Below are 26,659 nucleotides of genomic sequence, written 5' to 3'. Positions count from 1 at the left end.
CGCAGAAGCCTTCCCAACACCCACCCAGGTGCTCCGCCCAGGAGCCCCCAGCGCAGCAGAGCCCCTGATGCAATGGTCTTATTACCCATATCTCTCTTGCTGAACTTGAGCTTCTCGGAACCCAGATCCTCTTCTTAGCCCAAGGTCCCAAGGTCAGTGGCAGGGCTGGACCCAAAGCTAGTGAGTTTGGGTGCAGAATTTACATGTTTAACCACTACACAAGACAATCTGCTGGGCAGCCTTGCGAGAAGACCCATGGCAAAATATGAAAGTCTCTTGAAGGCTGAGGCAGCTGGCTGTTTCTCAAGCTGCCTCACAGGAAGACCTACTCTTGGTCAGGGGTGCCGTTCTCTATGGGTTGTGGCATCTCTACCCCATGCTGGTGACTGGTGACTCATCCTTTCTCTTGATGTAATAGCACTTTCACTGTGGCCACAAAGAAGACTAGAGGTCTGAGAGCCCATTTGCCTGTTTAAGGAGACTGTACACCCACGATCTGATCCTTTAGCAAGGAATAAGGATGGAAATCTTAATTCCAAGTTGTCAACGCGTCTCATACTGTCTTCCCTGTTGACGCCCTGAAAAGGCCCAGCCAGCAGTAGAGGGGTTTCAGGGAACCCTTGGGAAATGCTGCCGTGGCCTGAGGCTGGCCTTTTGCTTATCAGCTCCAACCTTGAACCTGGCTCCCCGCACCAGGAATTTAGGAACAAAGCAGAAACTGCCCTGGAGGTGTCTCTTCACCATGACCAGGTTGTCCACAGTGCCTAGCAAGGTTCCTTCCCATATCAGGCCCTAAGGACACCACAGCCTGAGGGCAAGGCAAACCCACAGGAGTCACGTGATCAGATTGGCGTATAAGGAAGGTCACTCAAGATGCTGTGTGTGGAGAATGGGGGCAAAGGGGAGGAAGGAAAAATGAGTTAGAATGTAGCTGCAGGAGGCCTGAGCTAGGCCTAACACCTCAAGAGGTGCTGAGGATGGAGACTAGATGGATTCCAGAGATACTTAGGAAGCTCTGGGAACATCGTGGATTGCGAGAGGGAGCAGCAAAGGTAATGCTCAGGTTCCTGGCTTAGGTGACCTGGTTGGACAACCGCTGATGCATAACAAAACACCCCCAAACTTGATGACTTAAAACAATCATCTTTTCTTGTCTCTCAGATGTCAGCAGGTCAGCTGATCTAGGCTCGGCTCAGTTAGAGGGACTCTGCTCCATGTGTCTCTCATCTTTTCTTTCCTGGGACCAGCAGTGTCCTACCAGCACGCTCTTCTCTTGAGAGCAGCAGGGCAGGGAATTCCCTGGCAGTCCAGTGGTTATGAAACAGGAGGGAAGGGGGCAGGGCACGGCCTTTAAAAGCATGACATAGCCATAGGATATGACGAAAACTGGTTAGAACCAACTAGGTCCAAGATGGCAGAATATTCGACTTCCAGTGGACCTTGAGCCTCATCATATGCTCATTGTAATACATTAGCATAAGGTAAGTGACACACCCTCCAGCGCCATGACAGTTCTGAGGCCAACTATCGAAGACCAAAAAAGTGGGCGGTGGCCCAATTCCTGGAAATCTCCACCCCTGCCCCAAAATAGTTGGAATAATCCTCCCACTCATTAGCCTATGAAATTACCCAGCCCAAAAAAACTAACCACACCATATTTCGAGGTCGCTCTTGCCTTCTGAGATGGCCTACTCTCTGTCTGTGGAACGTGTTTCTCTCTAAATATTACCTATCACTTTGTCTCTCACCGAATTCTTTCTGAGTTGAGACACAAAGAACCTGAGCCTCAGTTAGTCCAGACACCAGCTGAGTGATTCTAATTAAAAGACCGTGGGTTTGGGCTTCCTTGGTGGCGCAGTGGTTGAGAGTCCGCCTGCCGATGCAGGGGACGCGGGTTCGTGCCCCGGTCTGGAAGGATCCCACATGCCACAGTGCGGCTGGGCCCGTGAGTCATGACCGCTGAGCCTGCACGTCCGGAGCCTGTGCTCCGCAACGGGAGGGGCCACAACAGTGAGAGGCCCGCGTACCGCAAAAAAAAAAAAAAAAAAAAAAAATGGGCAGAAGACCTAAATAGACACTTCTCCAAAGACATACAGATTGAATTGAGTTTTCTTTGAAGCTAGGTGTTTGTCAACTGAATATACTACATCATAACACAGAGGTCAGTGGAAACTAATCTATCTGAGGGTAAGCACTAGATATAAACTTTTCAGAGAAAGAAAAAAATTTCATTTAGTAAATATAATAATGAGAACTCATTGTAAAATAGGAAAATGGAGACAAACATAAATTCAGTTCCTATACTCTGGTCGCCAATGAAACAACAGCAAACTATCTCTTAATTCTTTGAAGTCTGCATCCACAACATGGATTTTTCTCAAAGTTAACCTTTTTTTTCTTTTTTTTTTTGCGGTACGAGGGCCTCTCACTGTTGTGGCCTCTCCTGTTGCGGAGCACAGGCCTCAGCGGCCATGGCTCACAGGCCCAGCCACTCCGCGGCATGTGGGATCTTCCCGGACCGGGGCGTGTCCCCTGCATCGGCAGGCGGACCCTCAACCACTGCGCCACCAGGGAAGCCCTAACCTTTTTCTTTGAGAAAAATCCTGAAGAAATATGCTTTCTGGATAAAGATGCACTGTTTTTAAATTCCAATATATTTTATCCTGTTTGTGTAAAAATAGCTGACTAGTTTTTATCCAACCCACCTAAAGCTGTGTTCATTAGTACTGATGCTACTGAAACTGTTCAGGCTGATATATCTCCTTCTAAATGAGTAGTTTTAAGAGTGAAAAGTTAGGATTGTACTGGTAGCTTTAATTCCTATCCCTTCCACTTCTAGGACAAAGATAAAATCACTGAATCAATCAAATGTAATCAGAAATTGGGAAATGAAATAGACAAATCAGGGACTTCCCTGGCGGTCCAGTGGTTAAGACTTGGCGCTTTCAATGCCGTGGCCTCAGTTCGGGGAACTAAGATGACGTGGCCAAAAAAAAAGGCAAATCAATTATAATTCAGGTTTACTAATTTATTATATCTGTCTGAAATTTTTTAGAAGATGTCATCTTGAGATATGTCAGAAATTAAATAATTTTTCTCTGTTCTATCTCAAAGGTAGTACAAATTTTTTGTAAGATCAGTGGGAAGCTGTTATGATTTTTTGAATTTTATTTATTTTTTTATACAGCAGGTTCTTATTAGTTATCCATTTTATACATATAAGTGTATATATGTCAATCCCAGTCTCCCAATGGAAGCTGTTATGATTGAAAATAAATGTTTGGAACTATAGCCCTTAGCAGGGCAAATGTCATACAGTTTTGTTTATCCAAGTCTGAGGGTGAGGGGTGTCCTGCCTCCAGTTAAATAAGTAACTCATGCAGCTGGGATTAAGATTTTTAAAAGCTGATTTTGTGTTTATGTCTAGAGAAAACTTTGATGGACTTTGATGTTTCAGCAGATTCTAAAGAGCTCTGAGGAGAAAAGTTCTTATTTTCACCAAAGTATGCATAGGCCTGCTGTTTCTGTGTTTGTACTCACTTCAGAAGCAAATTTGATTTAGGAAAATTAACTGTTGGTGTGGATATCTTGCAATTTTCTGGTTTTACTGCATTCGTCCCTTGGGGTCTGAATTTCCTTTACTCCATGAGTGTTTAAAGCAGATAACTAAATCCTGTAGTTCTGTATATGTGAAAGGAGGGTCTGGAAAATATACTCCCAGTTACTAACAATTATCTGTTGGAGTGGGATGTAGAAACTGGTGGTTAGGGGGTGACTTTTGCATTTTAATTCACTCTGTATTGTTGAACTTTTAACTTTTAGACTAAAAGAATAAGGAAAAAGAAAACAAGCAAACATAATAGCAATAATGGGATGGATCTCAAGCTGCTTAGGACTTTTAACTCATTCTCTTAAATAATTAGTGGGTCAAAGAGTCAAAATACAGCACGCTATTTAGAAAGCAGGAAAATGAAAACATCCCTATCAGAACTTTTGGGACACACATACGCAGAGATAAATGCATATTCTTGAACGCTTTCATTAAAGAGTGAAAAGAAATGAACTAACCCCATGCAGTGGGTAGAGCTGTGTGTCTCCAGAATGTTCAAGTTAAGTCCCAGTACCTGTGAATGTGACCTTATTTGGAAATAAGGTCTTTGCAGATGTAATCAAATTGAAATGACTTCGTACTGGGTGGGCCCTAATCCAATGACTGGTATCCCTATAGGAAAAGAGAAATTTAGTCATATATACAGATACACACCCAAGGACTTAGGACAACTACCAGAAGCTAGAAGAGGCATGAAAGGATTCTTCCTTAGACTCTCAGGAGGGAATATTGACCCTACAGTAATCTTGATTTTTGGATGGTAGCCTAGAGAACTGTGAAAAAGTAAACTTCCATTTTAAACCACCCAATTGGCGGTACTGTTTTCAGCAGCCCTAGGAAACTAATATACCCCATTAATTCAGGGGCTATAGAAATTACTCAGCATTTTGATGAACTTCCTTCTAGGTATAAAGAAATGCCTGAATTTTACATAACCACTGAAGTTCCATAAACTGCTTACTTCCCTAAACATTATGTCACGGACAGCTTTGCATGTCCATAAATATAGAGCTTTATCATAAATTGTATTAATTATATAATATGAACAGTAGTGTCTCTTAGTAATGACTTAAAGTTTGTTTTCAAAAGTTTTGTATTTTTAATGTAACAAAGCTGCAGTGAACATCCTTGGGCACACAGATTTTCATATTTGGATAATTATCTTCTCCTTTGGGTAAATCTGGGAGGATTCCTGTGTCCACAGGTATATAGAGTCTAACTATTTGCACATCTTGCCAAACTCCACTCCAGAAAAGCTGCATGAGGTGCCCTTCTACCCTCGCAGTGCAGGAGAGCACCTCGCTCTCTGCTCCTTCACCGCTCTGCCTTCTGCTCATCTCTCTTTTTAAAAACTAACATCCCGGGCTTCCCTGGTGGCACAGTGGTTGGGAGTCCGCCTGCCGATGCAGGGGACACGGGTTCGTGCCCCGGTCCGGGAAGATCCCACATGCCGCGGAGCGGCTAGGCCCGTGAGCCATGGCCGCTGAGCCTGCGCGTCCGGAGCCTGTGCTCCGCAACGGGGGAGGCCACAACAGTGAGAGGCCCGCGTACCACACAAAAAAACAAAAACAAAAAAAACTAACATCCTTATTGATATGTAAGTCACATACCACACAATTAACCTATTCAGAATACAGCACGCGATCAATGGTTTTGAGTGTATTCACAGAACTGTGCAACAACTGTCACAGCCAATTTTAGGACATTTTCATGACCCCCAAAAGAAATCCCATTGTTCACTCTTTCCCATTCTCCCCAAACCCTGGCAACCACTCATCTGCTTTCTGTCTCTATGGCTTTGCCTATTCTGGACATTTAAATTAAATGGAATTATGCAACAGGTGGCCTCTCGTGACTGGCTTATTTTACTCAACATACTTTTTCCGAGAATCATTCACGTTGTAGTGAAGCTGAGCCCCCTAAAACCAAGTTCCCTTGCCAGGTGTATGATTAATCTCTGTCTATCCAAAACTTTATTCCTTTTCTTGTCCTCTCTGACCTCAGCCCCTTTCTTGTCTCTTCTGACCTTAATCCTGTGCTAATTGAACACTAACCAACCAGAGGCAGACTGCTGTTGTTGATAACATGATATCATCATCCATGTACTAAAATTGCTGTTGTAGACATCATCATTAATGTATGAAATCAGGTTGTTTCTCCAGGGCAAGATGAACTCACAGGCCCCTGAGCCGTGGACCATCTTGATCAGAGAATTATAAACCAGAAACATCCTGACCCCTTGAAAGTACGATTTTTAAAATGTCACAGAAGGGGCTTCCCTGGTGACGCAGTGGTTAAGAATCCGCCTGCCAATGCAGGGGACACGGGTTCAAGCTCTGGTCTGGGAAGGTCCCACATGCCGTGAAGCAACTAAGCCTGTGTGCCACAGCTACTGTGCTTGTGCTCTGGAGCCCACGTGCCACAACTACTGAGCCCACGTGCCACAACTACTGAAGTCTGTGCACAACTAAGCACAACTAAGATCCAAAGGAGAAAAAAAAAAACCTCTTAGAAAAACAGAAATAGTAAGGCACTTCCTTAATCTGATTAAGGCTATCTACAACAAATTTACAACAAACATCACACTTAATGTTGAAAGGTTTGCTTTCTCTAAAATGAGGAGTTAGACAAGGATGCCAGTTCATACTACTTCTTTACCACAATGTACTGGAGGAACTAACTAGTCCAGTAAGGCAAGAAAAAGAAATATAAGACATAAACATTGGAAACGAAGAGATAATCTATTTAACAAGGCTGTGGATATAAAATCAATATACAAAGGTCAATTGCAATTTTATATACCAGCAGCTAATGGAAAATGAAATTAAAAAACAAAACCAAAAGATAGCTTTTAAAATAGCTTAAAAAATATCAGGTACCCAGGAGTAAAGAAAGAATACAAGACCCCGTATGGAGAAAACCATAACACTATAAACTAAAACTTTACCAAAGGACTCGAAGGAAGACCTAAATAACTGGAGAGAAGATCTAGCATGTTCTTGGATGGGAAGACTCAACATTGTAAATTGTTCTATGGATTCACCATAATCCCAGTGAGAACCCCAACAGGTGTTTTTCATTTTTGTTGTGGAACTTAATGACCAGACTCTAAGATTTATATGGAAACGCAAAGGGCCAAGAGAAGCCAAGACCTTTTTTTTTCGCTGTGCTGTGTGGCATGTGGGATCTTAGTTTTCTGACCATGGATTGAACCCACGTCCCCTGCATTGGAAGCCCAGAGTCTTAACCACTGGACCGCCAAGGAGGTCCCCCAAGACCCTCTTAAAGAAAAACAATGTGGGAGAACTTGCTCCTTTGGACATCAAGACTTCAATGCACCACAGTACCCAAGATCATTGTCACAAGAAGACAAACAGGCCAATGAAACAAGAAAGAGAACCCAGGATCAAATCCACATACACAATCACTTGATTTATGATGGCACTGAGAACAGTGGGGAAAAGACCATCTTTCCAACAAGGAATCGTGGAAAAATTAGGCATCCATAGTTTTTAAAATATGAAACTATAAAACAATTTTTAGATAGAGTGAAATGGCAAATCAAAGAGGTAGAAGCTATTTGCAACCACATAACTGACAACAGACTCATCAAGAACCTATATAGTACCCCTGCAAGTCTGTAAGAACAAGAGCAGACAACCCCAGACAAAGATGGACAAGAGGGACTTCTCTGGTGGTCCAGTGGGTAAGACTCTGCGCTCCGAATGCAGGGGGGCCGCATGCATGCTGCAACTAAGAAGCCCACATGCCACGACTAAAAACAAAGAAAAAAAGATCCTGGGACTTCTCTGGTGGCGCAGTGGTTAAGAATCCGCCTGTCAATGAAGGGGGCACGGGTTCGAGCCCTGGTCCGGGAAGATCCCACATGCCGCGGAGCAACTAAGCCTGTGTGCCACAACTACTGAGCCTGTGGTCTAGAGCCCGTGAGTCACAACTACTGAAGCCCGAGCACCTAGAGCCCGTGCTCTGCAACAAGAGAAGCCCACGCACCGCAACGAAGAGTAGCCCCCGCTCACCGCAACTAGAGAAAGACTGCGCGCAGCAATGAAGACCCAACGCAGCCAAAAATAAATATATAATAAGTAAATAAATTAAAAAAGGAAAATAAAAGATCCCACATGCCACAACAAAGATGCTGCGTGCCGAAACTAAGTCCCAGTGCAGCCTAAATAAATAAATAAATACAGAAAAGAAAGAAAGAGAAAAGCAAAAATGGCCAAGAGGGACTTCCCTGGCAGTCCAGTGGTTGAGACTCTGCACTTTCAATGAAGGGGGCGCAGGGGGCACAGGTTTGATCCCTGGTTGGGGAACTAGGATCCCACATGCCGTGCGGCGTGGCCAGAAAAAAAAAAGGCCAAGAAACTTGACCAAGTACTTCACAAAACAGGGAATCCAAGGGGCCGATAGATTTATGGAAATAGAAGTCACGTGTGTAGTTTTATGTTTTCTGCCAGTCACGTTAAAAAAAGTTTTAAAAAATAGGTAAAATTAATTTTAATATTAACTCAATATATCCAAAATGTTATCATTTTTACACATAATATAAAAAATACTGGTGACATATTTTTTGGGTTTGGTTTCGTTTTGTACTAAGTCTTTGAAATCCAGTGTGTTTTTTTTTTTTTTTTTTTTTTTTTGTGGTACGCGGGCCTCTCACTGTTGTGGCCTCTCCTGTTGCGGAGCACAGGCTCCGGACGCGCAGGCTCAGCGGCCATGGCTCACGGGCCCAGCCGCTCCGCGGTACATGGGATCTTCCCGGACCGGGGCACAAACCGTGTCCCCTGCATCGGCAGGCGGACTCTCAACCACTGCGCCACCAGGGAAGCCCTCCAGTGTGTTTTTTACACTCACAACACATCTCAACTCCAACTACCCACATTTCAAGCCCTCAACAGCCGTATCTGGCTAGTGGCTAGCCTATGGTCTGTTAAAGTATACAATGCCAAACTCTAGGTAATATTAGCCATTGATCAGATAAGCAAACTAGGTCCTATCTGGAACTGACTGACAAATCCTGGCCACCTAAGGAATATCTAAGTCGAGTAGGGGTGTACTAGGTCTTACCGACAGTCACCTCTTGTGGCCATGCTGCCCCATCAGTTTTCTGTTCTGACCCATCTCCTCCTACTGTTCCTGCAGTACTGGCTGAATCCTTCCAGCAAAGCAATGTGAGATGAGGTGTTTAAACATAGCTAATATGTTGGCCACCAGAGCTCATAGACAGGCCTCCCACAGAAAGAGCAAGGGAGGCCTTTAACGTATCCTGTCGTCCTGTGAGCAGAGACTTCTCGAGACCTCTTCTTCTGGGCCCTTCAAACCCCTCTTTGAAGGCAATCCTGGGAAACTGGGTAAAGAACAGAGAAATCAGAAAATGATATTTTAATACATTTAGAATGGATAAACAAGGTCCTACTGTATAGCACAGGGAACTATATCCAATCTCCTGGGACAAACCATAATGGAAAAGAATATAAAAAAAAAGAGTGTAAGGACTTCCCTGGCGGTCCAGTGGTTAAGACGCAGTGCTTCCCTGAAGGGGGGCCAGGTTTGATCCCTGATTGGGGGAACTAAGATCCCGCATGTCACGCAGCGTGGCCAAAAAAAACAGGAAAAAAAAAAAAGAATGTGTATAACTGAGTCACTTTGCTGTACAGCAGAAATTAGCATAACATTGTTAATCAACTGTACTTCAATTTAAAAAAAAAGAAAATGATATTTTAAGAGGAAGGCCTGGCACCAGCTTGTTGCTGTCCTGAAGCTTGGGAGCACACGCCCAAAGCAGTGTGCTTGGGCCAGGGTACCAGAAGCTGCACCCTGCTGTGCTGCTCTCCAATTCTGCCCGGGAGACCTCAGGCTCCATGAAGGCGGACATTCTTTTCTCTCCTCCCCGCAGCAGCTCCAGCAGTTAGCACCTCCCTGCAAGCTAATAATGATCTTCCAAATAAACTGAGCAGGGAGAGAAGAGCCCACCCCTACCCTCAGGGACTCTCCTCTCAGGGAGATAGGAGGTGGAGCCCAGGGCCTGACCCAAAGATTTCCAGGTCTGACTAGTGGATGAGGAGTCCTGGATCCTGCCGGGCGGGGGGGGGGGGGGGGGGGCGCATGCTGGCTGGGAATGCAGACTCACCCTCAGGGCAGTCAGGACAGTGAGCTGGGGCTTGAGGGCTTATCCTCAGGGTGGTGGAGGTCAGAGGTCAGCCAGGATGGAATCATCAGGGGAGACACCCTGCTCCCCACTCCCTGAGGATGAGCCTGAGATAGGTAATCCCCAAGGCCGTGCTTATCTGGGAGCAGCAGAAGGAGTGAGAAAGCCCTTGTGCCATGGCACAAAAGGGAGAATTTCTCATTATTCCTTTATATTCCACCCCTGCCTTGGCAGGTGAACACACACACAGCGGGGCTGTGGAACCTGTCCTCAGCCTGCACCTGAGTGGGAAGACCACCCACACTAGTGGACGCCTGGGCTAAAAAGATGTGGGCAGCATGGAGGCGAGTGGCGCCCTTGCCCACTCCCGGCCCTCACAGACACGGCCCACCCACACCCCCCAATCAGACAACTCCTCGTCCTCAGAGGTCAGCTAAGACATTAAGGACTCTGAAAAGCCTGTCTGAACTACTCTCCTCCTGGCTTGGGCCTCTGGGTCCTCCAGACACAGCCAATTTTGACCTAGTCGTCTCAAGTCCAACATGGTACCTTTATTGGAATGAATCTCACCCTAGCTCCCCGAGAAGGGGCCATTTTTGGATCTCCAGGGCTGGCCTCGGGGCAGGACTGACCCTGCCCCCACCAAGCTGGACTGGGACCGGAAATCATGGTCTGAGATCCACAGCCCCAGATCCGGCCACTCAACTCCAGCCCGAGATCATCTGGGGGCCTGGCCCTCAGTCCTCCTGTTTTGTCTATTTCCCCTTCTCCAGATTGCAAAGACAGGTTGGAGAGACTGTCTTGGTCCATATTTGTCATCGTGGCGTTGAAAATGGTGTTCTTGGCCACTTCCTCTGTCACATCGTCACATAACATGTCCTCGCTCGACATGTCCTTGCTCAAGGTCCTGAAGAAACCGTTGGAGAAAAACTCATGAGCTGCATCTTTTTGGGAGCTGAGAAAAGCAGCACCGGCCAGGCCTGGCTCTGCACTCCTGAGAGGTGGGTCTTTCCCACGCCTTGGCAGGTCCCCAGCCAAGCTTCACCACGAGCCCGGGAGGGACCCTCACCTCCAGGAGCAGACCTGTTCCATCTCCCAACCCTAGTCAGACCCTTCACTCTTCTGCATATTTGGGACGCTGTCCACCATCTTCATCACGAGCATTTACTGAGCACTTGCCTCGAGCCACTGTGCCAACCACTTTATTATTTTTTAATTAATTAATTAATTAGTTAGTTATTTTAGGCCGCACCATGTGGCTTGTGGGATTTTAGTTCCCTGACCAGGGATCGAATCCCAGGCCCTCTGCATTGAGAGTGCAGAGTCCTAACCACTGGACCGCCAGGAAATTCCTCCAACCACTTTATATGGGTGTAACCTTCCCAAATCCTTATGAGATAGGAAGGCTCAGCTCCATGTCTTTACCTCTCTGCGCCTCAGTTTCCTCACCTGTAAAATAAGGGATAGTGACAGGACCTACCTGTCACTATGGTATGTGGTGGTTGTTAGGATGAAATGTGAAAAGGCATGTATCTAGAACAGGACCTGACACATGATAAATGCTTCATACAGCTTAGCTATTATTATTACTATGTTATCATCCCATTTTGCAAACGTAGAAACTGAGTCTCAGAAGTATTAGGTAACTTCCCTGTGCACATACTAGGAAGTGTTAGCAGAGATAGAAATCCAGACCCTTTGGCTCCAGAGCCTGTGTTCTTACCTACTATGCTGTCACTCTGCTGCATGGCACTCCCACCCTCTACAATGGGGCAAACACCTATTCATCCTTCAAAGCCCTACTCAAATATCACTTTCTCTGGGAAACCTTCCCCAACTCCCCAAACTAAAGTTCCTCCCTCCTGGGGTCCCTATACGTCCTATACATCCCTCTGTCAGAGTCCATTGGTGATAACTGTTTGCGTATCTGTCTCCCTATAAACTATGGCTTACTTAAGCCTGGGGACTTCTTACCAGCCCTGGTACAATGCCTAGCAGAGGTGGTATCAATGAGAGTCTGAAAAAGGAGGCAAGGAGGAGGGGGTGGTGGGGAGGAGGACTGAGGAAGGCCAAAGGCCCCTGTGCTGTTAGCAGAGGGCACTGTAGGACATGAAGCAGCCTCTGCTCCTCCCTGTTGCTCAGGTCCAGGAAGAGAGTTCTGGGCTTTGCTGGCCCAAATCCCAGAAGGGATGGTGCTACCAATCACGACAAGCCTTCTCCAGTGGCACTAGGAGACCAGAGACCAGAAGTGCCCATGAAGCAGTTGGGTGGAGCACATTTCCCACATGGGGTCCCGGGCTACTGGGGCCAAGAGGCCAGAGTTGTAAATCAAGACTGGGTCCTTTGTGAGCACCTGGGAGTTCAGAAATGAATGGAGAGGTACTCAGAAAGCTGGTTCCAAGCCAGTCCCCTGTGCCCTGGGAGGGGAGGGAGCCCTGAGTATTTCGAAGGGCATCACCCCAGTCCAGACAGGCACCAGGGGATGAAGAAAGAAGAAGACGTGGCCCAGGCTAGGTCAGGAGAGCCAGGCAGGATGGGAGCTGGCAGAGGCTGAGCTGGACAGAGGTACGTGGAAGCATCCAGTAGAGCTAGGGAGTCTGCTGTGGACATAGAGTAGCCCTTGTATCATAGGCCCTTCTGGCGAAGGGGCAGGGATGGACAGTGCTTGAGAACGAGGCCCTGTTCTGACCAGAGCCCAGAAGCCTCACACACCTACCTTCTCTCTGGCGGAAGGTGCTCCAGGCTGTCAGGGATGGGCTGATCTTGCGTTTCTGGCAGCTTGACGCAGAAGAACAAAGCCACAAAGGCTGAGATGCAGCAGAGAAAGACGGGTAGGATGGCGATGTTCTGGTTGACGACTATCAAGGATGAGATACCTCCAGCAGCCCAGACCAAAGACAGTAGCCCCAGACCTGTCGCCCTGGAAGGGGAGGTGAAAGTTCATTTGGGGGCTTCTTGGGCCCAGAGACTGGGTAGGGTGGAAAAAGGTTTTAGGGAAAACCCCACACCCTCATCTCCACCCTGTCCCAACTCACTGTGCAACCTTGGAGAATTTAGTTCTTTACTGTTGCAAGGTAGGTAGTAGTTTCTTCATGGGTCCAGGAGTGGGAGAAGTAAGACCACACACCATAGCGTGGGTATGCGTGGGAGGGTGGGGAGGAGGATACTGCAGCCATCACCAAGGGCCCCCGTGGAGAAGGGCCTGAACCTCAGAGCGGCCCAGTCACATTTCAGGCAGTCAGTGCAAGTCAGGGACTGGAGTCAGACTGCCTAGGTCCAAATCCCACTTCTGCCACCTGCTATGTTTGACCTTGAGCCAGTGCCCTTATCTCTCTGATTTCCTGTCTGAAATAGGGTTAATCATGGTGTTAGGGGGATTTTTTTTGGTGAGGGTTAGATGGAGTAACCCATGTAAATTGCTTAGCAGGGTGCCTCTCAGCAGGTGATTGCCCAATCTCAGCTGCTGTTACCCATCTTGCTATTGCCCCACACTCCCCATGCCCCCACGGCCATCACCCACCAGGCCCCCTACCTGAGGACAGTGGGGAGGAGCTCAGAAGGGTAGATGTAGAACACGGTGACCGTGGCGGCCAGGCTGAACTCTCCAAGCACAATTATCAAGACCAAGAGGGATTTCAACTCTGTGGCCAGACAATGTGGCCATCCTTCCCTCGGGGCAGGTTGGGGGGCCTGCCCACCGGCCCTCCCTCAATCCCTCTTAGAAGGCATCTGAAGGTCTACCCAGACCACCTGGTCAGCTGGCCAGGAGACTCAGAGGAGGGTCAGTCTGCTAGAGGCCCAGCCAGGCCGGGAATTAGTACATCTACAGCGGGAGAGTTGGTCAGTGGAGTGGGGACCTCTGTGGCCTCTCAGGCCACCATCTACTGTGTGGACTCAGCTGTTGCACCTCTGCCTCCCTGTATTCCACATGTTCACCCAGCTTCACCCACCCCACGGCCAGCTCCTCCTGAAGCATGCACTCAGCCCCTGGCCTGCGTCTTGTGTGCCGGGCTCCCTGCTCAGGGCTCTCCCCACTTCCCCTTCATCCTCTGCAAGCCTGGTCCCTGGGGCCTGCACAGCTAGACGTTCCGGGATGCCCAACTCCAGACATGTACATTGGAGGAGGAAGAAAAGAGCCTGGGAAACGCCCTTCCTCAGGCCTGGGGAAGCTGGGAGCTGGACGCCCTGCTCACTGAACTGGAGCCAGGAGTTTCAGCTCCTTCCCCATCAGCCTCTGCTGGACCCTGCCCCAGGCCTCCCCACTCCCCACTTTGGGTCTGGCTTTACTTGGCTCTGGGATGAAACCGGAGATCTAATTTTATATATTGGGGATTTTCCTCCTAGTTCCTCTCACACATGTGAGAGTTTCAGACGTTTCTGCTTGACTCATTATAGACCCACTTTTTTAAAAAACCACCAAACAATAGAAATTGAACAATGGCTTTGTTTCCCCCATCTTGTTTTAGCCTGTCAACACTGCCAACATCTGGGAGAGGAAGAGTCCAGGTCAAGACACACAAAATTCCAGACCCCAGGGAAAGTGAGGGAGCCCCTTGAGGTGGACCCCGCATCCAGGCTCCGCCATCCCGGCCCCAGTGGCTGAAGGGGCTCTTGTGGTCAGCAATTCTGATCAGGTGAATGAACACTGACATCTTTTTTTCTTGGCCATGCCACGTGGCTTGCGGGATTAGGATTAGCTCCCTGACCAGGGATTGAACCCGGGGTCCCCTGCAGTGGAAGCTCGGAGTCCTAACCACCGGGCCGGCAGGATATTCCCAACACTGACATCTTTTTTTTTTGCAGTACGCGGGCCTCTCACTGTTGTGGCCTCTCCCGTTGCGGAGCACAGGCTCCGGACGCGCAGGCTCAGCGGCCATGGCTCACGGGCCCAGCCACTCCGCGGCATGTGGGATCCTCCCGGAGCGGGGCACAAACCCGTGTCCCCTGCATCGGCAGGCAGACTCTCAACCACTGTGCCACCAGGGAAGCCCCCAACACTGACATCTTGATGTCCACATCCTCAGCCCCGCCACACTCTTCTAGCCTTGTGACCTGGAGCATAGGCATTGTCTTAAGGTTCTTTGAAATTCTGAAAATATTGCCAGCCCACCCTCCCATTTCCTTCCCTAGTTCTGAGTTGACAGGGCGCAGGGCACTGTGCCCGCCCTGGGAAGGAGTGGCCTCCATGCAAGAATTGTTCCTGAGAGTTTGGCCCAATGTTACGCTCAATCTTCAGTGGGCAAGTGATTTTTTCCTGGTGAGACTACAGATGAGACAGGGCAGGGGTAGCAGTTGAAGGACTACTTTTGCTGCATCTGTTCACATTTAATTATTGACAGGAGTTGGAATCAGGCAGAAGAAAGCTGCCCACTCTCCTGCACAAGGACGATTCCTCTGGACAGCACGTCCTCCCTTCCCAGGTCTCTGGGAGCTGCACGTGCCCTGTTTGGGATACCCCCTCCCCTCCGAGAGGGCAGTGCTCTAGAGAATGGCCCCTGCTCAGGACGTGCAGGGGCCTCTGTAGGGCAGGTGGGGTCTGGATGCATGAGGCTAACTGCCAAGGTGTTTTGTTGGCTGGATAGGGGCAGGAGGCAGGAGGGAGGGGTTTGAGGAAGCCGGAAGGCCGGGGGTGGCATCAGGGAGGTGAAGTGGGAGGTTAGGGGAAGCTGTACCTGAGGGGAGCAGAAGGCTAAGGAAGCACATGAGGGCACCTTGGAAGAAAGTCAAAATCAGGCTTCGCTTCCTCTTCAACTGCTCAAGGAGAAAGATGCAGCACAGCCGGGCGGGCACCTCCATCATGCCAGGAATCACTTGTGTGAAGTGGATGTTCACTCCCAATTCCTTCATCCTGAGGCTCAGCATATAATAGTTGCAACCGATACCAAGCCTAGAATTCATTGCCAGAAGAGAGACACTTAGAGAAAAAGACACACACAGAAAGCCGGGGCCAGGAATAAAGACAGAGGCAGAGGAGAGCACAGCAGGGTGGCAGTGGAGGACAGAAATGAGCACAGAGATCTGGGCTCTGCAGGCTGCACCAGGGTCCTCAGGCCATGCTCTCCCTGCAGCCTGCCCACGCCCATCATCTCCCTGTACCCCTGGCCTGCAAGGCCGTTTGCAGTCCCTGCTGGGTACTCACCACATGCTGCACATCACCAAGGTCACCTTGCGGAGGTGCCTGTTGCTATAGAAGTCCAGGATAGAGGCCGTAGTCACCTTCTTTCCAGGCAGCTGCAGCTACAGGACAAGCAGGACCAGCCAGAGGCAGGGCCGAGACCCCAGCTTGCTCCTTCCCCCAACAGGACTCACGAGGCCCCCCTGCCCCCCACAGGGCCAGCCTGGCCTCTGTCTTTCCCCTGGCAGGGCTTGATTTTGCTGTCACCATGCTCCTCAAGCAGTGGGCTGGGGACACCCTTTGGGCCGAGGTCCTACCTGAAAGGATGAGGAAGGAAGAGGCCTTTGCATAGCCCCCTGCCCTGGTCCCACTCTAGGCCTGAAGCTTCTTACCTTATCCAGCAGACTTACAGGAATGGTCTTCTTGTTCACACCAGCTGCATAGCACAGCACCTGCTTGGCCTCTTTCAGCTTCCCTTTCATCATCAGCCACCGTGGGGACTCTGGGAGAATCCTGCATGGCCCGCCCCTCTCTTACCCATCACTCCAAGATGCCCCGCAGACCCAAGGTGGCACCATCCCAGCCTCAGTGGTGGCCATCCTGCTCCAGCATGAGGTGACTCAGGTGTTGGAGGCCCTGAAGGTGACCATCAACCTTGGCCTCCCTCGCCCACCCCTGGCAGTCAGCCCGTCCCCTGCCCAAGCCATACACAGTACCCACTGCTGCTCAGTGACACCCTGCCCACTGGCTGCCTTTGCACTACAGCTTCCTTTCCTCAGAGCCACCTCTAAGAGCTGTTTTCTATCTTGGGGGTTGTCCCCACCTGCCAGGCATACTGTCCTCCCCGTCTACACCCTCTAATAGAGCCTCGTTCTTGTAGTTGGGGAATTCTCCTGTTTCCTCTCCATCTCCTAATAGCCTGGAGAGTATGGGGGCAGGACCCCAGGTTTGACCCCAGGGCCCAGCCCCTGCCTCGGTGAGTGGTCTCCACTCTGGCCCATCTCCTCCCCGCCACATCTCCCATTGCCTTTGACCTCAAAAGGCCCCTGGTTCTTCCCGATGCTACCAGGTTGAAGAATCCACACAGATTAACATTTAAAGCACTTAAGTGCCCTTATCTTATCAGTTAATCCCCCCCCCAAGCCCCGAACTAGTATGATTATTCCCATTTTATTCTCAGTCTCTGGGAGTAAGGGCTTGCCCAAGGTCACAGAGTCAGAGCTAGTATGAACCTGATAAGGCACTCTTGACAAAACTATGTCATCAGTCCCTGCTGTGTTCTTGCAACTGTCCCTCCTCCCGCCCCAGCCTGGACTCTGTGGCTGGTCACTGTACACACACACCCAGGACTCTAGAGACAACGTCATCCCCTCTACCTGCCCCTGCTCCTATTCCCCCCAGACCCAGGGGCCAGCAACCAGTCACCCTGTTATCCTTCTCCACTCTAAGGCTGCAAAACTGTCCTCAAGAAAGTCACCAAGGGTCTTCCCTGGTGGCACAGTGGTTAAGAATCTGCCTGCCAATGCAGGGGACACAGGTTCGAGCCCTGGTCCAGGAAGATCCCACATGCCGCGGAGCAACGAAGCCTGTGCACCACAACTACTGAGCCTGTGCTCTAGAGCCTGTGCGCCACAGCTACTGAAGCCCACGCTTTCTAGGGCCTGCGTGCCACAACTACTGAGTCCGCGTGCTGCAACTACTGAGGCCCGCCCTAGAGCCTGTGCTCTGCAACAAGAGACGCCACCGCAATGAGAAGCCCACGCACCGCAACAAAGAGTAGCCCCCGCTCGCCGCAACTAGAGAAAGCCTACATGCAGCAATGAAGACCCAAATGCAGCCAAAAAACCAAACAAACAAAACTGTCTCTGAAATTCAATTTGGCACTGGTGCACAGAGGCCGAGTTTTTGGCATCAAGGCTGAGGAAGAAAGGGGCATCAATAGCAAGGACAAGGCTGAGGGTAAATAGGGGAACTGAGCAGAAGTCCCATGATGATAACAAGGGTACCAGCCTCCAGCCCCACTGGGGAGCAGAGCAGCCTGAGCCAGGCAACTCACTGGCTTTGGGATCCCTCAGGGAAAAGGTACCTGACATTTGATCATCCAATAGTAGTGGTTCTCAAAGTGTGATCAGTGGATCAACCACATCAGCATCATCTGGGAACTTGCTGGAAATGCAGGTCTTCAGGCCCCATCCCAGTCCTACTGAGCCAGAAACTCTGGGAGTGGGGCCCTATCCTCAATGTTTTAACAAGTCCCCAGGTGATTCTGATGCTCCAATCAATTTGCAATCTATTGCCCTAAAGGATTACCAGTCAAGGAGCTCCTGCGCAGTTTCCCCCATTAGCTTCTTAGTGACTTACTCTTAAATAAGAAAGGATGGGGGCTTCCCTGGTGGCACAGTGGTTGAGAGTCCGCCTGCCGATGCAGAGGACACGGGTTCGTGCCCCGGTCCGGGAAGATCCCACATGCCGTGGAGCGGCTGGGCCCGTGAGCCATGGCCGCTGAGCCTGCGCGTCCGGAGCCTGTGCTCCGCAACGGGAGAGGCCACAACAGTAAGAGGCCCGTGTACTGCAAAAAAAAAAAGAAAGAAAAAAGAAAGGATGATCCAAGGTCACCAAATAGTAAAGAAAACCTCTCCAATTAAAAAGGGCCCAAAATAAGTAAAAAAAAAAAAATGGACCCCAGAGGACACAGATAATGTAAGGGACAGGAGAGAAAAAAGAAAACTCTAACTTGTATCCCCAAAACCACTTGAGGACTTCCCTGGCAGTCCAGTGGTTAAAACACTGCATTTCCAATGCAGGGGCCACGGGTTTGATCCCTGCTTGGGAAATTAAGAGTCCACATGCCATGCACGGCGTGGCCAAAAAAAAAAAACAAACCGTTTGAGAATGTTTCGCAGTTTTATTTTCATAAAACAAATTCCAGGGTTTCCCTGGTAGCTCAGTGGTTAAGAATCCGCCTGCCAATGCAGGGCACACGGGTTCGAGCCCTGGTCCAGGAAGATCCCACATGCTGCGGAGCAGCTAAGCCTGTGCGCCACAACTACTGAGCCTGTGCTCTGGAGCCCGAGAGCCACAACTACTGAGCCCACGTGCCACAACTACTGAAGCCTGTGCATGTACAGCCCGTGCTCTGCAACAAGAGAAGCCACCTCAATGAGAAGCCCGCGCACCGCAAGGAAGAGTAGCCCCCACTCACTGCAACTAGAGAAAGCCCGCGCGCAGCAACGAAGACCCAACACAGCCAAAAAATAAATAAAATTTTTAAAAAATCCAAATGCTATCACGAAAAAAACGAGGGCCTTTTTTGCCTGGAATTTCAGCTAAGTCCCAAAGCTAGTAAGAATGGCTGATAACCTCACCTTCTAAAGAGAGGTTTTACCACATTCAGGACAGGACTTATTAAAGAAATAATAATAACACAAAACAGCCCAGCAGCCAGCTCCCTTGGCCACCTAGAAAGGCTGGAAATTTCCTGTTCATGGAAGTGAGAGGGTCTTGAATCTCTTCCCCTCCCTACGTTGCTCACCAGGTCAAGCCTGGTGAAGGGCACTGCCTTAGAGAAAGGGAGTCTGTCCTTCCATTCTCTGGCTGGGGCTTGCTGATTCAGACACTTGTGGGCTTGCCCTGGTACCTGTACTCTAGACAGAAGAGTTTCTGGTAGAGTCCTTGTGTGTCTCCTGAATTTGGAGGACTTACACAAACCCAGAGACTGGGGTCCCTTCTCCCTCTGGGTATGGTCAGGCAGGAGGTTGGTGTGAGCAGCCCACAGTGGCAGCCTGCGGGGTGGGGGCCAATGAGTTTTTAGCCAAGTGGACCCTGATGTCTTGAAGGCACCCCGTGTGCTAGGGCGAGAAGACCTCTGCAGAAAGAGGCTATGGGGTGAACTGCTAGGGACAGGAGCTGGAGGAAGTCACAACGACAGTGCCTGGAGCATTTGGAAATGCCAACACTCTGAAGACACACAGATGGGCTCCTGGGGCATTTGAACATCTGCCCTACGGAGGACACTGACCATTGATGACACATCTTTTGTCATTTTTCTCTGATGCTGGGAACCTGGAATATCAGAGCAGGGAGACAGAGGAGGAAAGCAAAGGTCAGAACAGACTAGGTTGAGCTACCTAGCCACCAGGGAGAAGGTGTGAACTGGATATAAGACCAAGTTTTAAATGGGGACATGACTGGATTTTTTAATGACTGCCAGTGAAGCTTAATGATCAAAATGAGACTTTTTCTTACAACCAAGAATGATGGGAAAGAGACACAACCTGCCCAAGATATTGTCAAGTGTCAGGCGAGGGACAGCTGACAGGACATGTCTGCAGGTAGTGGTTGAAGAAAAATGGTGCCCCATTCAATAAGCTGTCTACTCATAGAATGTAGAACTATGTAGACATCGGCTGGAAGAAAGCCCTAAGGGAGATCAGTGTGATGGCTTCTGGGAAAGGATCTGAGGGCTGAGGGGAGCTGAAATTATTGACTTGTTTTCCATTACAAACCTTTTGATACCACTTAATCTTTAACCGTATGCATCAATTGCATTAATAACATTTTAAAAAATGTTTTAAGATCAAGTCATGAGGGGGTGGTGGTGGGATGAATTGGGAGATTGGGACTGACATAGATACACGAATATGTATAAAATAGTACTTCACTTTGCTGTGCAGTAGAAACTAACACAACATTGTAAAACAACTATACCTCCCCCCTCACCAAAAAAAAAAAATAGATCAAGTCATGCAACCCTCTTTCCCAGCTACATGCCATGCTACCTGGCATCAACTGGGTCCAGGTCCTCACACTCATTAGGGGTATCTCAACGACTGTTAAAGCTGGTCTCCAGCTTCTGCACAATTTGGAAGGTCTCCAAGCCACCTATGTGCCCTCACTTTTAACTGGTAACCCCAATTCTTACAATCCATACTGTGTACAATGCAGTGGTTAAAATGCAGGGGCTTTGGAGCCAGAGAGGCTGAGTCAAATCCCAGGTCTCCCACTTTTTAGCTGTGTGACCTTGGGCAAGTTATTCTGACCCTCTGAAGCCTCTTCCCTGACCCCTCCCTCCAGCCTCTGGGACAGGAGACTCACATCCATCTTGTAAAGATAACATGTGATCATGTCAAGATTCAGTATGATCATTTCTTCACCCAGAATTGCCTAACCCTTAACAAGGTGATTTCAGCTTGCTCCCTCTCACCTCCCTATCTGCCTTCTCTTCTGTTCCTCTCCTTTTTCTTTTGCGGTATGCGGGCCTCTCACTGTCGTGGCCTCTCCCGTTGCGGAGCACAGGCTCCGGACGCGCAGGCTCAGCGGCCATGGCTCACGGGCCCAGCCGCTCCACGGCATGTGGGATCTTCCCGGACCGGGGCACGAACCCGTGTCCCCTGCATCGGCAGGCGGACTCTCAACCACTGCGCCACCAGGGAAGCCCCGTTCCTCTCCTTTTGCCACCTGCCCATAGTAAGCAGCGCCATCTTGCTCTTGTGCCCAGTCCCTCCTCATTACTCCTCCAAGTTTGCTCCATCAGTTGTCCCTTCATAGCTTCCGTCTTTCAGGTCTGTGACTCCCCTACCATTAAAAACATCAGAGACCCTTCCCTGACTCTGCCTTAGCTGCCCACAGACGTCCTCACTTTCCCCCTGCCTGCCTCAGTCCAACACTGGGAAAGTGTCACCTCCTGGATGGATATATTTTTCAGTTCCTCCTCGCTCCTCAACCTCCTGCCGCTCCGCGGAAGCCATGTCAAGGTCACTAAGGCCAACAGATCCTTCTCCAGCCTCACCTTTCTTGCCTTCAACCCTGACCATTCCCTTGTCCTTGAACTCTTGCCTTTCAAAACCTTTCCTTCTGGTTTTCTGCCCACCTCTCTGACATCTCTTTGAGGATCTCCTCTGATGGGGTTAATGCTGGGGTTCCAGAGGCTCTGCCCTTGGCTCCCCATACACTTTCTCCCAGGGAAAATCCCACCCACTCCAGCCCTTCAAGGACCCTCCACACCCCTCAACCTCCAGCCCAACAGACCCATCCCTGTGCATGCCCTGTATTCGTTTGCTCACCAGATATGAGATGAGGGGGAACACAGGTGCCCCACTCACCAGAAACAGCAGCCGCCAGTGGGGAAGGCTGTAGCCAAGTCCCGTCAGGAATATGACCCCCATAGCGAAAAAGCAGTGTCCCAGGGTGATGGCGTGGGCCCGGCGCATGCCCACTAGCCACTCAGCGACTGTGCAGAGGCCAGGAGGACAAAATCATACTCAGCTCAAGGTACCCAGGGCTGCCCCTGTCCCCAGCCTTCTGAGATGCCCCAGCCCTGCTCAGGAACTGGGTTTCTTCTGCCTGCTCAGGATCCGGGTCCAGAGACAGCACTTCAAAGCCAGGCAGAGTGCCTCTGCGTCCCCAGGGCACACTTGCCTGGGGTCCAAACCACAGACATAGCCTCCAGTCTGTCATCAACTTGGCTGTTCCCTTGGAACACCTCCCCCTGACCACACGCCTGTCATTAAGAAGCTCTGGCCCTGGGTACAGCACCTCACATGTGGCCTGACACAGGCAAGGCGAGACATCACTGTCCTTGTCTTGGTTCAGTGTATCAGTGCTTTGGCCACCTAGACCCCGGCCTTTGTGGAGGACCCAGTTCCCTCTGGCTGGGCTCTGAAAATTTCCCAATGAGGAACGGGAGCAGGGTTCCCCAGCAGGTTCCTGTGAGGCTGAATAAATGTACGGGCACTTGGGAATTTTGCATCACACAGGCCTGGGGTGGAATCCCAGTTCCTTCACTGAACTGCCCTGTGACCCTGAGTAAGTTGGTTAACTTCCTGAGGTTCAAGTACCTTCCTGAGCTAAAGGAATAATAGATTAGTGCTACCGAACAGACAGCTGCCAGGATGAAAGGAGGCAATACATATAGAGGGCTTAGCAGCTACCTGGCCCAGGTGGGGGAAGCAAGGGGTATGAAGGGGGGATGTGTGGGGTACCAGGGGGATGACAGTGCAAGGGCAGTGTGGGCACAGATTCTCTGCCATCTCTAGGCCTCCACAGCCTGCCTGCCTAGGCCACAACTCCCCCTGTCCTGCGGGCTCCCAGTAGGTACACGCGCGCCCCGCCCCCCCACCTCACTTAAAGACGCGCTGCTGATGGCGTAGCCCACCGCAGCTTGGGACACGCCAAAGCGGAAGAACAGATATTGGTGAAAGCTGTTGACAAAGGCTGTCCCGAAGCCGAAGATGATCAGTCCCAGCAGCGACAGCAGGATGCTTGGGTGGCGGCCCAGCCTGCGCGCGTGCAAGGGAGGGGAGACTGCGCCAAGTGCATGGACCTATGTGGCTGGCCCCAGCCCGCTCCCAGCACCAAGACCAGGCCCCGAGCCGTACACTTGCCTCCGGAGGGCCCCTACCCTTGCCTCCCCTAAATTGAGACCCTTCAGCTCTGAATGGCCACAAGGAGGAGGCAGGGGTGTCCCGCGGACCAGAGGGAACTCTGGAAGACTTACTTGTCAGTTATGAACCCGAAGAGGAAAGACCCTGTCAAGAGTCCCACCAAGTACATGTTCTGCACGATTTCCGGGTTCGGTACCTTGCCACACACCAAGTCAAACTGGGGGTTATATGCAGGGATTGGCCACAGGCCTCCATCCAGGGCCTTCTAGGTTGAGACTGAGCCTCCACCCAGGGTGGGCCTTTAGGCAGAAGGGGCCTGGGACAGGGGCAGGTAACTGTGTGCAGCATGCCTCAGCTCTGTTACCTCTGCATCCCATCCTGCATCTGGCAGACTCTAGGAGTTAGGCCTGGAGAGAGGGACCAGAGACACAGGCCAAGAAGGGGGCTGGGTGAAGAGGTAACGGAGCAAAGGCCAGAATCACCCAAGACCCTTTTCCAAGTACAGATGCTAGGCCTCACCCTAGAGAATCAAACTGGGCAGTTCTGTGCTGTGAAGGGCCCAGGTAGCAGCTTAGGCTGAGAAACTCCATAAGAGATACCAGATCAAAGATGCTTCTTTCCCCAGTTCCCTAATTCCTGTGATTTCAGAGGGCAGAGCCACAACTACAGAAGCAATTCCCTGGGCAGGTGGCAAACTCTGCCACCTGACATCTGCCCCTAGTCCCCAATCTACTCTAGCTTCCTGGTTAAGACCTGTAAGACCAGGGCTGGGCAGCAGGAGTCCTGTTTCTGCCTTGGCCCTGCCTCTGTGGGTTGACCTTGGGCCAATTGCTTCCCCTCCCTGAGCCTCAGTTTCCCCACCTGTTCAGTGAGGGTAAGGGCAAATCTCTGGAGTCCTGGGTTAGCTACAGACAACTCAGGACAAGGCATACCTCATTGATCAGTGATCGCTTCTTGACCTCAGGATAGATCCACCCATCTTGACATGAGTCTCTGCGGTTGAGCCCAAAATGGATGATAGACTCCAGATCCCAGTCCACAGGCAAGTACATGAGGCAAGTCAGGAAACTGCCATTGGGTGCTTGGGGCAGGGTCAGATTCAGCCGCTCAGACTCCGTCAGGTTGGGGCCCACTGCCAGTATCCAGCTGGTGTTGCAATAGGGCTTCTGTGGTGTGAACACGAAGATGTCAGCAAACAAGAAGAAGGTAGACAGGATGTTGGGAATGAAGGTGAGGGCCACCAGCCTCCGCTGGAATGTGCCAAACTCCCCTACTGCATCCATGATGGTGGCAAACTTATCATCTTGCTTGGCTTCTATGGCCCTCAATCTGCGTTACAGCATGTCCAGAGAACAGGAACGGGGGCTTTCTGCTGCCTCATGTTGGTGGAAGCTCCTGAGATGATGCTGGGATTTGAACTCTACCTTGAAGTTGTTTTCCTTTGCCATTTGTTCAAAGAGAGGATGCAGCTCAGTCTTCACTGACACCACTTTTCAGATATCATAGACCAGCGTGGGAGGCACTGGCCAGAAACTGGCTTGAAACAGTTTGGATCCCAACCTTGATGTTCTCTGTACTTCCCTCCTTTGCTTCTGAAATTTCTTAATTTGTCCCCCATTGGCCCACCCATCCCTGATGTGTATAGAGCACTTAAGATTTTTTAATGTTTTAGAAAATGCTCTGCTTCTGTTATCATGAATGACTAAGTTCTGAGGAGCTCTCCTGCAACTTCCCCACAATGGAAACTTTGTTTACACACACACTGAGGCACCACCAGTCTTGCAAAAGGTAGGACAGGTCTCCAGGGACCATTCCTTAAAAAAAACAAAACAGGAACTTCCCTGGTGGCGTAGTGGTTAAGAATCCGCCTGCCAATGCAGGGGACATGGGTTCGAGCCCAGGTCTGGGAAGATCCCACATGCCGTGGAACAGCTAAGCCCGTGCGCCACAACTACTGAGCCTGTACTCTAGAGCCGTGAGCCACAACCACTGAAGCCCGTGCGCCTAGAGCCCGTGCTCCGCAACAAGAGAAGCCACTGCAGTGAGAAGCCCGAGCACTGCAATGAAGAGTAGCCCCTGCTCGCTGCAACTAGATAAAGCCCGCGCGCAGCAACGAAGACCCAATGCAGCCAAGAATATATAAATTAATTAAAAAAACAAAACATACACACACAAATCTGGCTCTGAAGTGGCCATGAACTGAGGCCAAGGTGGGTGGCTGCAAGCCTTGATCACAGAGGTGAGAAGACAGGGCTGGTGCCATGGGGCACCAAAATGGTAGGGTGACAGACAGCAACAGAGAGCCAAGCTGGAAAGGCAGGCGGAGGGGAGGAGTGAGGTAGCAACACTGACTGTAAGGATATTACCTTGGAACAGCAGCAAAGTGGGGAACCTAAGCGGGGCTGAAGAGGTCCTGGGTTGGGGCACCCCTTGGCTACCAGCAAAAGCAGATGCAGGTCTTCTCTGAAGGAAAATTTCTCCAAACTAAGCTTGCAAGGCTCTCACAGATTAAGATCAAGCCAAGGGCTCAAAACAAATATTATCTAACCCATAAGAAGTTAAGTCATTCTGAGAGTAAGAGATGGAAGTTATAATTACAGAAATGGACTTATAACCAGAGGCAAAAAGCAGACACCTTTGGAGGGAAGACACAACTTCTAAAAATAAAAACTATTGAATAACAAGTTGTTGAAATAAACACACTAAAGGGAAGGTTAAATAGAGTCGACACAAAGATGAATTAGAGTCGACACAAAGATGAATTAGAAGATAGAAGATTTAACGTTCATCTAGTTGCAGGCCCAGTGGGAGAAAGAGAGAAGCGATATTTAAAGAGATAAGAGCAATCCATTTTCTAAAATTTGAAAAACATGAATCCTTAGAATCAGGAAACAGTGTATCCCAAGCAGGATAAATAAAAGAGAAACCCACTGTAACAAAGTTGCAGAACACCAGTGACAAAGAAAAGATTTTCAAAAACATCTAAAGAGAAGATAGATCATGGACAAATGAGCCATGTCTACAGACTTCTGTTAAGAAACAAAAGTTGTGGACAACATATTTGGAGGAATTTTATCTTAAAACTGACCAAACCCATATTTGTAAGATAAAACACCTGAATCATTGAGGATCCAAGTTGTGATTTGAAGTCTATGACATTTTCATAAGGGGAAAATGTTACCACTACTTTAATTACTGTTATAAATAGCTTTATAATGTTGAAGACTCACTGTTTAACTCTAAGACTTTTTTTTTGGCGGTACGCGGGCCTCTCACTGTTGTGGCCTTTCCCGTTGCAGAGCACAGGCTCCGGACGCGCAGGCTCAGCGGCCATGGCTCACGGGCCCAGCCGCTCCGCAGCATATGGGATCTTCCCGCACCGGGGC

General features: G+C 49.8%; 1 protein-coding gene across 1 annotated transcript; it reads right to left on the bottom strand.

Annotated features, from left to right (window-relative positions):
- Positions 1-8,777: 8,777 nt before the first annotated feature.
- SLC22A14 (solute carrier family 22 member 14) lies at positions 8,778-24,721 on the bottom strand (the record flags this gene model as incomplete). The annotated part of the gene is given in 11 exon segments (XM_082663503.1): positions 8,778-8,975; positions 12,493-12,696; positions 13,309-13,441; positions 15,449-15,663; positions 15,916-16,013; positions 16,284-16,404; positions 21,919-22,120; positions 23,014-23,168; positions 23,387-23,490; positions 24,206-24,607; positions 24,611-24,721. Coding segments are annotated over 11 exon segments (1,836 nt in total). The 3' UTR covers positions 8,778-8,884.
- Positions 24,722-26,659: the final 1,938 nt, after the last annotated feature.

The sequence above is a fragment of the Grampus griseus genome (assembly GCF_964374135.1).
Source record: "Grampus griseus genome assembly, chromosome: 10".
Taxonomy (NCBI): Eukaryota; Metazoa; Chordata; class Mammalia; order Artiodactyla; family Delphinidae; genus Grampus; species Grampus griseus.
Note: the sequence above shows the minus strand (reverse complement) of the source record. Positions and strands in the feature narration are given on the sequence as shown.